This window comes from Tamandua tetradactyla, chromosome 4, assembly GCF_023851605.1.
Source record: "Tamandua tetradactyla isolate mTamTet1 chromosome 4, mTamTet1.pri, whole genome shotgun sequence".
NCBI classification, from domain to species: Eukaryota; Metazoa; Chordata; class Mammalia; order Pilosa; family Myrmecophagidae; genus Tamandua; species Tamandua tetradactyla.
Genome location: NC_135330.1, coordinates 169950641 through 169967783, shown reverse-complemented (window position 1 = coordinate 169967783; position 17143 = coordinate 169950641). Strand labels below are relative to the sequence as shown.

Sequence of the window (17143 nt, the reverse complement as noted above, 5' to 3'; positions counted from 1 at the left end):
GCTCAAAAGTGAGCACTGCATGAGGCCTTTCCGCTATCCCAAGTAGTTTAGCTCTGGCCCTCAGATTACATGTACATCTCAGGAAAATAGGGTATTACCAGACCCTCCCTCCTCAGAAGGAAGTTCAGAGACCCTCAATTATTATATGAGCTCACCCCTACTGGAGCTTCTTATTGGCTTCATGTAGCTGCCCGAGCATCTGGCCTGTACCCCTCCCTGACCTAGTTACTAGATAGGGGCTAGCCCTCTGTCAGTAGCCATGGCTATTCTACACTTATAGCAGAGCATACCTGTCTTAAGTCATCTTGATACTCAGAGCGGATGTGGTAGAGGTTCTTAGAGCTGGATCAGATGCTCCCATCACCAGTCATGACAGCAGCAACAACTGCTGGGATTGTCTTAAAACCAGATGGATGGCTCCATATCTCAGTGGGAGTTCTAAACTCAAGTGGCAGGTTGGGAAGAAGGAACTTGCCCCATGAGGACCCTGATAAGGAGGAGTCTTTGGCCAGGACTTCATTAAAATGCCTCCCAAAGGTTCTGGGCACATGTTAGGGTGACCCTTGATAAGGGAAGTTACTATCATTTAGAGGGAATTGCCTACCCAGAAATGCAGGAATCTTGCAAACTTGTCCATAGAGAAGTACTGCCTGAAGACCAAGCTGTGTTTTTAAGTTGTGGATAGTCAAGATGCATGATTAGAATTTTAATTCCTGATGCTAATAAGACTGAGTTGTGTTGCCTGTCTTTTACATTTATCATTTCTCTTAATTGGCAGGTAACAAGGAGGGAATGCATTCTTCTACCTTCTGGGTTTTGCTGAGTATTCTTTTGGGAGCCGTGGCCATGCTGTGCAAAGAGCAAGGGATCACTGTGCTGGTAAAGCCTGAGATACACTCAGGGCTGCTCTTTCAATGTGTCCTTCCCCACCATGAAGACATTGTAGGCCAGCCATGCCTCTGCAAACCCCTCTACTGCTTTGTACTTGAATCCTAAGTCTTAGACCTTTAGGAACCAGTTAATGTGCAGTCATAATTCCTGCATTTCAGATGGGGGATTGACTGTCCAGTTGACTTTCTTTAGCAACTTTAGTGGGGAAGGGTGAATGGGAAATCCTTAAAGAGTGGTGATTAATTCTCTTGCAGAGGTCCTGTAGAAAATGAGAGAATGGTCTGTGTTTTAGGGTCCACTCATATATTTCTGCAATCCTAAACACAACAGAGGACTGACCCCTGTAATGTTTCTTTCTGATTCTGGATTTGTAAAGGGCAGTGAGTGGTTTAGAAATGAAGAACTGATAAGCTCTGCCACTCACTCAAATCCTCCATGTATTCATTCCCTCCCTGCCCCACTCTTCATCTTGGCTTTCTTTCTAGAACTTAACTAGGTTTATAATTAATCTCCACATAAGAATGAGACTTAAACCAACACTAGCATGAAAGTGTTCTGTGTTCATGAATTTTGAAGTGAAATTAAAAGATTAGTTCTTAGGCTAGTACTTAAAGAAGAGTGTATAATAATGTTAAATGTTTAAGAGGAGTATTGTTTTCAAAGGGGTCTTTTAAAACCAGATGTGCCTTATAGGCACATATTTTAACTCTGAAACTTGAAGTCTCTTTATATATCATATAGCCTATGTATCAGATTACCTCAGTTATTGTTTTAATGTGTTTTGGAATATATTTTGTTTAGGATATGAAGGTATCATTTGCTAAAGTAGGTGTTCAACTTAAGAAAAAAATTCAGTCTATTTCACATCTTAAATTCTATTCTAATCTCTGAAACCAAGCATCCCAAAATTTTTTTTAAGTGATTCCTTATTTTGTTGAGAAATAATTTACATGTAGCAAAATGCATAGATTTTAAGTGTATAGTTTGAATATGGACAAATGCATATGTCCATGTAACCACCACTCCTATAAAAATACACAACACTTCTATCACCCCAGAAAGGACCCTTGCGTCTCTTTCCCTCCCAGAAGCAACCTAAAAGGGTTTATTAATGAAAATTATCAAGAAGCCATTAAATAAGGGCAACTTTAAAATTCACCTTCCTGAGTGATAGCACGCAGTTAACTAGAGAATAGGGTAAATCCATATCTACATAATTTCTGCATCGTACATGTTAACTGAGAGAGGCCCAGCATGCCAGCATATATTTCATATTGCCTTTTTTATTTTGTGATGAGACCAGTTATTTCATATAACTTCATCTCAGAGATAAGCTGTTGTTTTAGTCATTTAATCAAATCAAACAGATTCATTGATTGAAAATTCCTGTGTGAGGTACATACTATACCCAGTGAGGAATGCTACGTACCTCAGGCTTCTCTGATTCTTCTCTTGGCCTCCTACAAACTGTCTCCATACAGTAGCCAAAATTGTCTTTTTAAAACTTTTCTTGTACAGGTCACTTCCCTCTTTAAAACCCTTTTGTAGCTCCTCCTACTTGGTACAGAGAACAGACCCTTCGACACGGCCTGCAAGCTCCCCCAACCCTCAGCCTCGCACTCCGCACCTCATACCTGGACTGTGTTCCTTTCCTCGAGCTTGTCAGGCTCTTTCCTCTTGTACACCTTCACCAGGGCTGAGTTCCCTCTGCCTGGGGAGCACTTCACCCTGCTCCTCCTTCTCATCTTTTAGGGCACAATTGAAGCCTTGCCCTCCTGGTCTCCACCCTGTCATCTAACTCAGATTTCCCACATGCTCCCTCCTCTCCCTGGTCCCTTACTACCAGAACAACTTGTTTGCTCCCTTGAGACACTTCCCACTCTGTAATTATCTGCTTATTTTCTCCCTTTGTTATCTGCCTCCTACACCACACTTGAGTTCCAAGAAGACAGGAACCATGTGTGTTTGCTTTTGTATTCCCAGGGATAAGGTCATATTCATATAGCACATTCTCAGTAACTATTCATTGAATGGGTGAATCAAGTTGTTAAAGAAGACAGTCATTAAATGTTTTATGACAGCCTAGCGTAGACACTAACTAAACAAGTATGGAGTGTGTGTTATCTTATACTCCATTCCAACTGGAAGTCCTAAAGAGGAAGGAGAGGACCTTCTAGAGAATAAAGGCTCCCACCACCTGTGTTTGGTTTGAATACAGGTTGGGACTTCGGGAAAGGCATTGAAATCCACTTTCCTTTTCCTCCATTCTTACCATTTTCTGCCTTACATTATCAGAGGAAAATTTATAAATTAGGGATGTGAGTAGAGGTAGAAAAATGGAAAACAAAGATGTGGGATCTGAATGACCCTTGTGGAAATAGCTTGGAAAGAAAGAACAGCCAAAGCTCCTTGGGATTTGACACAAGTTAAAGTGTAGACCAGCAGTTTCACTAGGATCTATGTGTAAAACTAAGATTAGCTGCACGGAAGAGGAATAAAGGAATTAATATGGAAAGATACTGACTCTCATGAGTTATTTCTTATTCAAACCATGCTCTAAACGTGGGTTTCTGATATTTTGGACCTGATAATCCTTTGCTATGGGGGCTACCCTGTGTATTGCAGGAGATTAGCAGCAACCCTGGTTTCTACCCACTAGATGCCGGTAACAGCCCCCTCCACATATCTCTCTCTCTGTGTGTGTGTGTGTGTGTGTGTGTGTGAAATCAATCCTCTGTTAAGAAGCAGTGCCTTAAACCCTTCTCAAAGTGTGGTTCATCCACATTGTCTGGGAGATTGTTAGAAATTCAGGATCTCCCTCAGCCCAAGGAATCATAATCTCCATTCTAACCAGGACCCCGGGTGATTTCTGCTTGCATTCACATTTGAGGAGATGGCTGCAGTTAAATAGGGAGGGTATGCAGTCTAGAAAATGGCTTACACTCAGGCATTAATGGTCTTCTGTGACCTGCTAGGATGGTGTCTCACATGGGTGAATAAAGTCAGGATTCTTTGAAAGAATTAACCCAAGACTGGCCTATGTATTGGATAATTAATGACTCCTGGCATTTATGGGAGAGGGTTAAGTAGGAATGTCATGCTTTAGCTGAAAACCATGAATTACCACTGACTTCTGATGATTTATAATCTTCATTGCCACAAAGCCCCACATTAGAAAGATCCAAGTCATTTAGGGGCAGCTTTAACCATATAAACCGTCTTTTTCAGGTCACTTTTTCCAGATTGGGTAGGAAGTTCTGCTAAATGAGGCTGTCCGTAGCAGTACCATTTGTAGAAAGTCCATTTCAGGACAGAAAATGGAACCCAGGTCTCTAAGACCTGTAATTATGGGTGTAACAGCTGCACAAGCAGCCCTCGCCTGCTGGAAAAAACTATTAATGGTGCTGTTGAGGACAGCCTACATAGCCTCAGGCTCCCAAAATTCAGTGAGTCAACGTAAATGAAGTTATTGATTGTTCCTCTCACAGTCACGGGCATGGCTTCTCATTGGTAGGGGTGCATCCTCCATGGACCAGGCTGACAGAGTTTCCACCATGCCTGTTGTGTTGTTTCCAAAGTCACCCTGGTCATCTCCATGATCTCCACCATAGCTGGCTAAAAGAGGGAAGCCAAGTGGTGAGGCAGGCACAGGTTTTATAACCAAACCTCAAAGTGGTACCCACTTCTACCCACATTCCGTAGGCAGAAGCTCAGGCACGTGGCCATACTTAGCCGCAGGGAAGGCTGGGACATGTGGCCTGGCCTTGTGCCCAGCAAGACGAGAAAGAAGCCTGTGCCTCAGAGAGTTCCATCTTGGATTAATTTTTAGGTAATACTCCTGCTTCTTCCAGGACTTTTGAGGTTCTTGAGATTTAATTACTTATTTGACTGGATTTACAGAGCATTGTGGTCATCTCTATCTTCCTAACATAATTATTGCCCAGGTAACCACTCCATTATATGATCCAAAGAACTGTTTTGTAGTTATCAAAAAAAGGGGCAGGGCAGGGAGGGGGGAACTCTGGAGAATTTTTCCTGGAAAAAAGATCCATAGTTTTATATGCAGATTATGAAATTATTATTATTAACATAGGGATTTACTAGATAATAAATGTGATATAATATATTACCATGAGCTCATTTCATAGAAACATAAAATTGTTTTTAGAGCTGAGAAGGTCTTCTGTGATTATCTAATCCACTCCATGCCTTGTCTTGATTCAGATTTTGCAGGAATAAACTTGTGAGATGTAATTGCTAACAAATCAGAGTTAGGTTTTCCCATCATTGATTGCCTTGCTTTGCTTTCTTAGGGTTTGAACGCAATATTTGACATCTTGGTGATAGGCAAATTAAATATTCCAGAAATTGTACAGAAGATACTACGTAAGGACAAGTCATTAGAGGTGAGTATATAATTTTTTTTTTTTTTACATGGGCAGGCACCCGAAATCAAACCCAGGTCTCCAACATGGCAGGTGAGAACTCTGCCTGCTGAGCCACCATGGCCCGTCCAGTATATACTTTTTATTTCCAACCTAGACATTGAAAATGTCAAATAAGAGCCAATTTTGAATGCCATGTTCAACGTATCTCTTGTAATTTTTGAATACCAAGTCAGTCACCTCTTTAAAGCATAGTGTCAACATAGTTCAGGCAGAATTGCTGTGTTTATACCTGCGTGTCCACGGTTCCCTTTGAAAATCTGACACTAGTGGCTTTGTGATTTCCTTGCAGAATGTGGGTGCGCTCAAGAACGGGGGCCGCCTCTTCAGAATGATTCTCCTGACCTGTGGAGGAGCAGCCGTGCTCTATGTGCGCTGGGCAATCATGGGCACGGGCCCACCTGCATTCACCGAGGTGGACAACCCCGCCTCCTTTGCCGACAGTATGTTGGTCAGGGTGCGTTCTGAGCCTCTTCCCATCACACTCCCAGATCCTTCATCCTTCCTCCTTATCTCACTCCCCAAGGCCCAAAATATTCCTAATAAGCGGGATGCCTCCAGGTGGATTTGTAATCACGAAGGATTATTCTAGAATGAAACCAAGTTTTCTTTTGTAGGCTCAAGAGGAGTGATTCCTTCTAACATCCGGTTTCTTGCCACCTTGTTGAAGTGTCTGCTAACCTCATTACTTTTAATTATGAAAAATAACCTATATACAAAAAAGCAATACATTTCAAAGCACACCATAACAGTTGGTTCTAGCACAGATTTCAGAGTTTGGTATGAGTTACAATTTTCACGATTTTAGGTTTTTTCCTTCTAGCTGCTCCAAAACACTGGAAACTAGAAGAAATATCAATATAATGATTCAGCAGTCACATTCATCTGTTAAACCCTGTCTTCTCTGTATAACTCCACCTTCTCCTTTATCTTTCTCCCACTTTCTAGGGTTATTTGGGCTGTGCCCATTGTAGCTTTTTCATGTTGGAAAGGGCTGTCGATAATATGGGATAGGGGATTGGAACTAGTTGATAATCTGGAGAGGCTGGCGGGTTTCAGGACTTATCTGGCCTAGGTTGTAGATTTCTGGAAAGTAATCATAGTACATGGAACCTTTGTAGAATCTTAAATAGAGCCCTCGGTGTAGTTTAGGGTTGTTAGGAATGGTTTTGGTTAGGGTTTGGCAAACCACGATAGGTAGCGATATCTAGCTGAAGCTTGCATAAGAGTAGCCTCTGGACTCTGAACACTCTCAGCCACTTATACCTTATTTGCTCTTTACTATTAAAAAAGGAAATTGATGTGTCTGGGTTAAGATAGAATATAACAGTATTGGTTGTATCTTTAAAAATCTGATAGTGTCAAGACTCACTTTCTTCTTGAGGTTTGCTTTTTCCAGAGGCAAGAGTGTCAGGCCACAAGTTCTCAGCCGCATGTTCCATAGAGACAGAAGTCAGGAGAACAACTATCAAAACGTGTGCTTTTATAATTAGGGACACCAATGACCCCTGGGCCTCAAATTTCCAGGGTCACAGATTTTGGGCATCACTAAGTAAAAAGGTCATGGTCTGACCAGAAATAAAACAAACGTGTAGCCTCTTCTGGTGGCTTTGCTGTACTTTTATCTATTAAAATACAAATGCATATAAATAAATACATTGGCATGCACAATTGACAAAATTTTATTTTATACAACTTTTTTTCTTTAACAGAAGTATATAAATACCATAAAAGTAAAGTTAAGGTACATGTGTATATTTTTTTAAGCTCAATATCAAGTGAATGTTTGTTTTCCTTTTGACTGACAGGCCATAAACTATAATTACTACTATTCATTGAATGCATGGCTGCTGCTGTGTCCCTGGTGGTTGTGTTTTGATTGGTCAATGGGCTGCATACCCCTCATTAAGTCAGTCAGCGACTGGAGAATAATTGCACTAGCCGCACTCTGGTTCTGCCTAATTGGCCTAATATGCCAAGCCCTGTGCTCTGAAGACAGCCACAAGAGAAGGTAAGAGGCAGCGCTGAATTTTAACTTCCGCACTGGGTTGAGTCAGAAGCATTTTGCTAAATCCAACACTGATCATTTTAATGATTTTACTGAAGTGATGTCAAGGACATTTACTTCAAATATATATTTATGGCTGGGACAAGTTCCATCCATTGGATGGATGGAGTCCATTGCCAACATCAACTACTGGGGAGTGAACTTGGAGGAGGGGGGATGGATGACTGCTTTATCTCCCCGCCCTTGCCCTCCATGAAATAGCATTTTGAGATCCTTTTCGCTGTAGGTGGTAAAGAGTAATTCATGGTCAGAACAGAAAGTGTAATTGATGTGCGTTGTGCTTCTTATTTCACAATTCTCTTTCAGAAAACCCTAGTGAATGCAATAGTGATTCCTTCTGTTGTTTGGTACAAAATAAACTGCTGTCCCAAAGAGACTATTCTTTTTAAAAATATATATATATATATTTAAGGTTATTGAGAAAATCATTGAGAAAAAACAAATGTATTTCATGAAAAAGATAACTAAGATGATTTCCTTTAAGCATAAGCGTTTATGGAATTAAATTAGTAATTTCTCAAAATAAACCAAGTTCTAAGTTTACTTGTGTTTTAAATTGGTTTGTAATTCTAAAGGGCAACAAACTTTAGTTCCAGTTCTTTTATACATATGAAACAGGATTTAATAAAATAAATTAGGTTACAGGGTCCAGAGAGGAGCCACCAAATTTGGCCTGGCTTAATTCATCCTTTTGCATCATTTAGGACATTGAAAATGATTGACTAGTTCCAAAAACATGTCAATGCTCAGCTTTCTTTTTGCTTGCTTGATTGAAATTTGTGATGATATAACAACCAAAAATTATGTTAGTTTTTTCAGATTTTATAAAGTTTATTCTGGTTAAGTATTACTTTCCCTGTTAAGTTTAGAAGAGAAAACACTTTTTCCATAAAACCTATATTGCACTATTTGGGACCAATAGTCACTAAGATATTTAATCTGTAAATGGAGAAGATGAATTAACAAGACCTTACAAATATAATCATTCCAGCTTTGTTTATATAAATTGCATGTAAATTTTATCCTTATTCTTGATAATATCACGTCCTAGTAATATTTTTATCTTGTCCCAATACTGCCTGCTAACTCATCAGTTTTTACTATTGATGATACCTTTTCTCAATTCATGGTCTGAAAATAAAAAAGGATTTTATCATTAATTTAATGTTGAGTAGGACATTTTTCTTGAAAAGCCTGAGAATAGCGATTTTAAATACTTTTCATTTTCCAGGATCCTTACCCTGGGCCTGGGATTTCTCGTGATTCCATTTCTTCCTGCATGTAACCTGTTCTTCCGAGTGGGCTTTGTAGTTGCAGAGAGAGTCCTCTACCTCCCCAGCGCTGGGTACTGCGTGCTGCTGACTTTTGGATTTGGAACTCTAAGTAAACATACTAAAAGAAAGGTATTAACCTGAGAGACGTGCCATTCTAACCAAAATGATTGGATGGATTTTACTAGTGATATTTACCATGTCTCTCTGTTCTTAAGAAACTAATTGCTGCTGTCATCCTGGGAATTTTATTCCTAAACATGCTGAGATGCGTGATTCGCAGTGGTGAGTGGCGGAGTGAAGAGCAGCTTTTTAGAAGTGCTCTGTCTGTGTGTCCTCTCAACGCTAAGGTATGTTGGTTGCCATATTTCTTTTAAAAATGCTTTACTACTGGTAGTGTTGTAAGTTTAACATGTATGAAGAATGTTTACCTTTATAATCTAGCACAAAATCTTTTTTCCCCCTATTATTTATTTTTATTCTGTATGTTTTACTCATCTGTTGATAAGGTAGATAAAAGGAGCATCAGACACAAGGTTTTCACAATCACACAGTCACATTGTGAAAGCTATATCATTATACAGTCGTCTTTTAGAAACATGGCTACTGGAACACAGCTCTACATTTTCAGGCAGTTCCCTCCAGCCTCTACATTACATCTTGACTAACAAGGTGATATCTATTTAATGCATAAGAATAACCTCCAGGATAACCTCTTAACTCTGTTTAGAATCTCTCAGCCATTGACACTTTATTTTGTCTCATTCACTCTTCCCCCTTTTGGTCCAGAAGGTTTTCTCAATCCCTTGATTCTGAATCTCAGCTCATTCTAGGATTTCTGTCCCACGTTGCCAGGAAGGTCCACACCCCTGGGAGTCAGGTCCCACGTAGACAGTGGGAGGGCAGTGAGTTTACTTGTGTTGGCTGGAGAAAGAGGCCACATCTTTCTCCAAAAGAGGTTCTCTTGGGGGTGACTCTTAGGCCTAATTTTAAGTAAGCTTGACCTATCCTTTGTGGGGTTAAGTTTTATATGAACAAGCCCCAAGATTGGGGGCTCAGCCTATTGCTTTGGTTGTCCCCACTGCTTGTGAGAATATCAAGAATTTGACTCAGGGAAGTTGAATTTTCCCCCCCTCACCGTTCCCTCAAGGGGGCTTCTAGCACAAGATCTTAACCACAGATTTTGGTGGGTTTTTTATGATTTTTATAAGATTTGTTAAAATCCCACTTAAAGTGATTCAAAAGAAATAATTGAAAGTATCATTATCAATGATAATGTTTTCATTGAATGTTTTCCATGAAATAGCAAATTACTTAATTTCTTCATGTTCAGCTGATTCAGTCACTCTCTCTAGTGGTGCCAGGAGTATTTTTTTTGTTGGAGCAGTCTGATAGAAATGAATTTTATTTGTTTCTTGATAAATCTAAACTGTTCACTTAACCAGCTGTGCTTCTTGGGCAAAACTAAACTTTTTTGAACTTTTTGGTTGCAATACTGTGGCTGAAGTACTGTAGCCAGTGCTTAGCACTTAGTAGGTGCTCAAGAAATGTTGTCCTTCTCAGGCTCATTTTTGTTATGGTTGTTACACTAAAGGACAAGAAGGAAATGTTGTTTGCTCAAAACGGGTGATGGGGAGGGTTTAGGTTAGAAGAATTTTCTTAGTATAGAGTGAAATTATTTAATAGTAATATATTCTCTCTTGAGTCATCAAAATTGTAGCCTCTTTGGATGGTTAAATGTGATCCTCTGGGGCAAAAAAAAAAGAGTTCTCTGCAGTTCTCATTTTCACATTCTGTATTTAAAGAAAAGCACTGATTTCAGACAAAATTATGTGAATAAATCTAATGAATAGTTGACATCTTTTTATGACCCTGAAGTAAAGAATTGTACAAAAGGTGTAGAATCCTTGTTTGTCTTTTTCATGGATTAAAAAATCTTGTTTTCTTTCATATTTAGGAGACAGATAAAAGTGCTAATTAATTACTTTGAGCTTTTGTCTTTAATTTGATTTGCTGACCTATCAATTTATTTTGTGCCACTAAAAATAAATTGCATGTGATTTAATTTCATAAATGTTAAATAGATTTGCTTTATTTTTACTTTTCTGTTTGAATAGCAGTAATTACCCCTTCTATTTATATAGTTCTTCCCCACAAGGAATTCAGATTTCTTTGTAGAGACTCTATAATTAATCTCCATTATCCTCTCCCTAAGGCTTTTAAAAAGAGGGTGTTATTACCTCTCTTTTTCCAGATGGGAGAAACTGAGGCATAGAAAGATTAAACTGACATTATACAGGTTAGTAATTTCGGTGGCAAGATAGAGACATGGTATGGTGCTGCACCCCAGGTTATTCTAGAAAATGAGGGGTAATGGGACATATGAGATGTCTGAGCCTAGAAGTCTGCCCTAGTAAATGATTTCATTCATTATAGGGTAGCAAAAGGCTGGGTACGCATAAACATGCATACACTTCTGTGTGTGAGTGTGTAGTTTTCTCTTTAAATTTAAGCCATAAATATAAGACCTCATCTTCAAAATGGACCTAGTGGTGATAGTCCTTTCCAAGAAATTTTTCAGTGATACTGTTCGGAATAAACAGAATAGAATTTTTTGGCCTTTTTTTTTTTTAACTACTCACTATAAATTGAAGTGTCATAAAATTGCCTGTACTTCCTTTTTTTTGGAAACAGCTAGACTGATTTCAGGGAAGAGGTTACATTTAGGAAGACATGAAATGTTTCATTCAACCTCGCTGCATGGGAAACATTTTCCATACTGAACCTTTTGATAGTCATTGCATTTTAAATAAGCAGTTGGTAATCGCCCAGATTTACAAACCGAGTAAAAGACTGCAGCATCATTTAGATAGTTCTCTGCCTGGTCTGCATTTGAGTTCCTCACAGTGCCTTGCATATAGTTGCCACTCTATATTGGTTGTTGAACTGAACCAAATGGATAATCAATTCTTCAAGCCTACAACGGGGGATGTTTAGACTTCATTTTTTAGTTTCTGATGCTTAAAAGTATAATGTACTTAATATCAACTCTGTGATACAATTTTAAATTATTCTAACAATGAAAAGGATCATATACAGTAATGAGCTCTTATTTAAAGAGTGACCCAGGATGGGTTATAGGCTTTTTCCTATGTTTTAATTAATTTATTTATTTATATTTAAACATCAAATATTAGCAGACTATTTGAAACTAAACTGGTTTTAGCACTGGTGTTAATCGTGCATTTCATTATTGATTCTTTTACTTGGTTGTGTTTACATGTCACCAGGCTTCAGTGGTCATTTTCATCTTCTGCATCTCTGCTGGAATAAACTGACTTTTTACATTGCATGGAAATGAAATCACTCATTATTTAAACATCCTTTTCAGTAAATTGGTCATGAGGTTTGTTGTGAGTTTTTTCTTGTTTTGTGTGTGTGTGTGTGTGTGTGTGTGTGTGTGTGTGTGATGGATTAACGAGGCAGCTATTTTCTATTCAGATCATTCTCTCTTTATAACTTATAGGATGAAGCTGACCTCTGAATAAGCCTAATTATGGAAAGATTACCTTCTGGGGCTGCATTCGATGTTGAGTTCCATTTAAGTAACTGCAGTTTGTATTTTCAAAATGCTCTGCCTTTCTCCCTTGGTCTCCTGGTCTTTGGCATTCTGGATGTATAACAGAACACTGTCTATACTGCAGAGGGCAGTTGAACTCTTTGTCTGAGCTTTTTATTGAGGAGACAGAATTTCCCATAACAAAGGAAAGCAGCAGGGGCTTAAGGGTGGAAGAGGCAGGAGTGTGTTGAAGTCTGAGCAGAAGCTGTACTTGTATTCTTGCAGCCTCGAGGACCATGCTCCCAGGTTGGATTCTCTTGCCTTCGGGTCTTTTGTGCATGGGAGCGGAGGCGAGAGGAAGCTATGTATCCAGGGGAGGCATACATTCTAATCATTTCAAACAGGCTTTTAAAAGCCTGTGCCCTGGTGACATATTAACTGGGCCTCTGCTAAGCTGTAATTTGAAGATGGTAATACCTACGAATGGACAATAATTTGATTCAGAACGTTTAAATTACATTGTCTGGTGCACAGTTGTACATATTTATATTGCCAGTGATTTCCCTGCTTGTGATTTCTTTTGTCAGATTAGGTAAAAAATAAATGTATATACTTTAAAACTGGCAGGTTAAAAAAAAAATCTGTATGTGCTTAAAGATTGTCATGCTGCTGTATACCCTTTGAGAAATATTAGTATTTTTTGAGTGGTGCTCTATCTGTAAATTATAATTGATAAGGCAGGGTGCGTTACATTTCCGGAGGTACTTTAGAGGCAGTGTTCAGATGTACGACTGCTTGAATGTGTTTAAACGTTACTGTAATAAAATGAAAGATGGTGTGAATGAGTGGATCTAGAACTTGTTGGTGCATCTTCACATTGTACCCTAATAAATGGGCATGATACAGTGAGAAAAACCACAGGCTTTGGAGCCTGGGTTCAAATCCAGTATCACAGCCTTGGGTAAGACACTTAAAGTCGCTGAAACTTTTGGCAATGCCAACGGAAGGTAATGGCACCTACCTCCCAGAGTTGTTGAGAGTCCTAAAGATAATGTGTCTTCAGTGCCAAACACCATACCCAGTGCAAAGATGACACTCAGCATTTGCCAGCTGCTGGTATTGCAATTTTTATTATTAGTCACACGTAATATATCTCATTTAATTAATTTCCTTAACATCGTCTCCTCTGAGAATATTATTGGCCTTTACATTGTAAGGATCCAAAAGAAACTTTTGTTTATCAGTAAATACTTTTGATAATATCCTAGCGAACCTGTGCTGTTCTGCTGAACAGTTTTTATTTCTGGTCCCAGTTACTTTCTGTGTAATTTATTCTGATCCGTGTCCAGTTGAGAAAAGGCCATAAATTGACCTCAGATTGAGATTATTTCGTCATTTCTGATAGGTCTTTGGCTGTAAATCATGTTTTCTTCTAATCTGCTTTATCACCCTCATCTTTCAATCAATTAAAAGTTCTCTTTTTGGTCTCTTTGTGTGTTTCTGAATTTCCTATGGGTTTCTTCTTCCTTTGGTGTGCTTATAAGAGTAAAATGAAGATAAGAGTTTTCCTCTGCTGTCTCACGAGCTCTCACCCTCTGGGGAGCCCCTGCCTGCTACTCTGAGGTCTCTGGCCTGCTCCTCTCCCGAGCTCAGGTTCTGTCCCACTCTCTCCACTTGGATTTCTCAAAGGATTTAAATAAATGAGCATGATTCCTGTCCCTCCTGTCCCAGACAAACCCTTGCACTGACTGCATCTCCTTGAGAGCCAGTCAGCGTCCATTCAGTTCCAAAAGTTAGACCCCAAAGATGCATTCCTGACACTCTCCTCCATCCTCATTTCCATCCATCACCAATTTCTGTGCTTTTTACTTCCTTAATACCCTTGAAATCTCTTATCACCACCACCGCCCTGGTTCGGTCTGCTCTTCTCTCTCCCCTGGACTACAGCCATCGCCTCTCACTGGCCCCTCACAGCTGCTTCTGCCCCATTCACTTCCAATTCCTAGTGCAGCCATGGTGGTTTATTTCAAATAAACATAAATCTGCTTATGACCCACTGCCAGCCTCCTGCCCCTGACTTACAAACCCAGCGCTGGCCCTTCTGTTCCTCTGAGGGCAGAGAGACCCTCGCCCGCAATGGCCTGCCCCTCCCCAACCCTCCAGCCTTCCTCTCCCTCGTCCTGTGCCCTCCAGCACACTGGGCTTCTTGTAGGTGCTCAGACTTATCAGCCTCCTCCCAGCGGGCACCCCACACAGGCTGCCCCCTCCACCTGGGACTACTTATCCCCCCAAAACCCCTTTACCTATTAACACCCCCTTCCAATCTCAGCTGGCAGGGGGGATCCCTTCCTCAAGACGGCCTTTCCTGGCTCCTTCAAACCTAGGCTACGGCCTTTGTGACTCACCCCACCTTTGTCCGAAGTAATGCAGGAGCCGCTCGGCCTGCTGGACCCTGCTGTCCATGGTTTCTCTAGCTGACAGCTATATCCAGCCCATAGTGGGCATCAGTCATTACCTGAAGGAATGAGAGGGAGTATTTCCTTAGGCATAAAGTAAAATACTCATAATGCTACAGAAGAAAGGTGTTGTACAAGTTAGGCCTGGATTTATTTAAAATGAGCAGGCAGGACAATTGTTTCTTCTTCTTATGCGCATGTATGATTGAACTTTTAGTATATCGACTCTAGGGGATGTCTGTCCTAGAGGAGGGGGTTTTGAGGGTTTCGTGGTAAAAACATCCCAGCTCCATGCTTTTCTAGTTTTCTCTGGTTTGTTCTTTAGGTCCTTTTCCTCCTGTCATACTGTCTTCATATTATGTCTGCTTGTAACCTCCCTTTCTTCTAATCTTTTCTTATGAGGGAAGAGATTAGAACACAAGCAAGGGCCAGGCTTGCCCTCTGTGAGGTTTCTGTACGGTTTTAGCTAAAGTTCTGGGAGGCAATTATTTTTTAGGGGGTAGGGATAGGGAGGGTGAGTGGGATACCTTAACCTCTTTAATTCAGTTAGAAGAATGTTAGTTATCCAGCCTCTGAGCAAAGAAGTCTACCTGCTGATGGCTAAACCATTATCTGTATTTTCAGGTTCACTACAATGTTGGCAAAAACCTGGCAGACAAAGGCAACCAGACTGCTGCCATCAGATACTACAGGGAAGCTGTAAGGTACTGCAGGCGTGCTGCTCACTTGAGAAATATCATTTATATCCATGTACTGTTTTAACTTCCTAGGGTTAAAAGCCTACCCCCTTTAAAACCCCAATTTAAAGATAATCTCTGCCAGTTCCTGAGAGAACCGTGAAAACTGAGCATTAACACAACTTCAGTTCTCTCTCAACTTCCAGATTAAATCCCAAGTATGTTCATGCCATGAATAATCTTGGAAATATCTTAAAAGAAAGGAATGAGCTCCAGGAAGCAGAAGAGCTGCTATCTTTGGCTGTACAAATACAGTAAGCATTGTTTTTATCATTAGGCTAGTGACAAAGAAACTAGTTCCAGCATTCGGGGGGGCCGAGGCTTTCTTTATCTTATTTATCTTTTTCTTTCTTTTTTTTTTTAAATGCTCTTCTAGGCCAGATTTTGCTGCTGCCTGGATGAATTTAGGCATCGTGCAGAACAGCCTAAAACGGTTTGAGGCGGCAGAACAGAGTTACCGGACAGCTATTAAACACAGAAGAAAATACCCAGATTGCTACTACAACCTTGGACGTTTGGTAAGTGTAGGTCCCGTGGCTGCAGACGAAAAGATTATTTTTTTTGGATTATTTTGGATTATTTATAATAAAAGTGCCAGTAGTAGCACACATCTGGCACTCTACATTTTATAATGTTCTTTCACATATGTCAATCTCATTGGAAGTAAGCTATTTGATTTCCTCAGATGCAATTTCTCTAAAAAGCTCCAGAGAGCAATCCAACTTGAATTAGTCAGGTTTATGAGCTCACAAAGGCAAGAGGGGAAACTAAGGAATAAGTTTAAAAATTTAAAGTGCCTTATGCCCTGTAAAACAATACTCCGAGGGATAACTTCCTGATAAACATCAGTCTCTGTTTTTAAAACATGAATTGAATAAAAGCGGAGATTAAAAAAACAAACCCATTGTGTGATATCTGAGCTTCGCTGTACTCTCCCTCCTTGGGGGAGAGGCTCCTGAGTCCCAGGGGAGCACCCCTGCTGAGTGAGCTTCTCTCAGATAAAAGAAAGGTTGGGAGGAGGCAGTTTATTTCAATAGGCTTTGAGGAATTTGATGGAAATAGAAAAATAACGTGCTCCATAGTGGCTCTGGGTTTTTTGTTTTGTTTTGTTTTGTTTGTCTATTGGTAGAATATTTATGAAGATATGATTGCTCTTGATTTTCTGGAAAGAGAAAATAAAGCTCAAACTCACATACAGATATACAAATAGCAAAACTCTTCAAACAAGACTGCTTATCCCTGTCTCCTCAACCAGCCCTCTAATTTGCTTTCAAGAAACCAAATATGTATAGTCCTAGCATTATTATTTAGTCTTATTAGACAAAACTGTTAAGGGGGATAAAATGTTTTGCTCATTTTAGCTAACTGGAAAATATGTATGGTAATGTGATCTTTTTAAATACTTTTTATTGTGAAATATAACATATATACAAAAAAGCAATAAACTTATTGCGTTTTTTTTTTACATGGTTTACATGGGCAGACACTGGAAATGGGAATCAAACCTGGGCCTCCAGCATGGCAGGCAAGAACTCTGCCTGCTGAGCCACCGTGGCCCACCCTCAAAGTATATTTTAACAAGTAGTTTAAGAACAGATTTCAAAGTTTGATATGGGCTACAGTTCCACAATTTCAGGTTTTTCCTTCTAACTGCTCCACAACACTGGAGGCTAAAAGAAATATCAATATAATGATTCAGCAGTCATACTCATTTGT

General features: G+C 39.8%; 1 protein-coding gene across 9 annotated transcripts in view; it reads left to right on the top strand.

The window, feature by feature from the left end:
• Positions 1 to 17143, top strand: part of TMTC4 (transmembrane O-mannosyltransferase targeting cadherins 4) — a 76532-nt gene that overhangs the window by 45535 nt on the left and 13854 nt on the right. For 8 of the 9 annotated variants that reach the window (XM_077158603.1, XM_077158602.1, XM_077158600.1 and 5 more), the window contains exons 6-14: positions 779 to 879; positions 5205 to 5297; positions 5629 to 5793; positions 7145 to 7347; positions 8636 to 8807; positions 8894 to 9025; positions 15315 to 15394; positions 15574 to 15681; positions 15804 to 15945. In XM_077158603.1, the coding sequence (XP_077014718.1) occupies positions 779 to 879; positions 5205 to 5297; positions 5629 to 5793; positions 7145 to 7347; positions 8636 to 8807; positions 8894 to 9025; positions 15315 to 15394; positions 15574 to 15681; positions 15804 to 15945 (1196 nt within the window). The remainder of the gene's footprint in view (positions 1 to 778; positions 880 to 5204; positions 5298 to 5628; positions 5794 to 7144; positions 7348 to 8635; positions 8808 to 8893; positions 9026 to 15314; positions 15395 to 15573; positions 15682 to 15803; positions 15946 to 17143) is intronic. The other variant, XM_077158606.1, reaches the window with a different exon arrangement.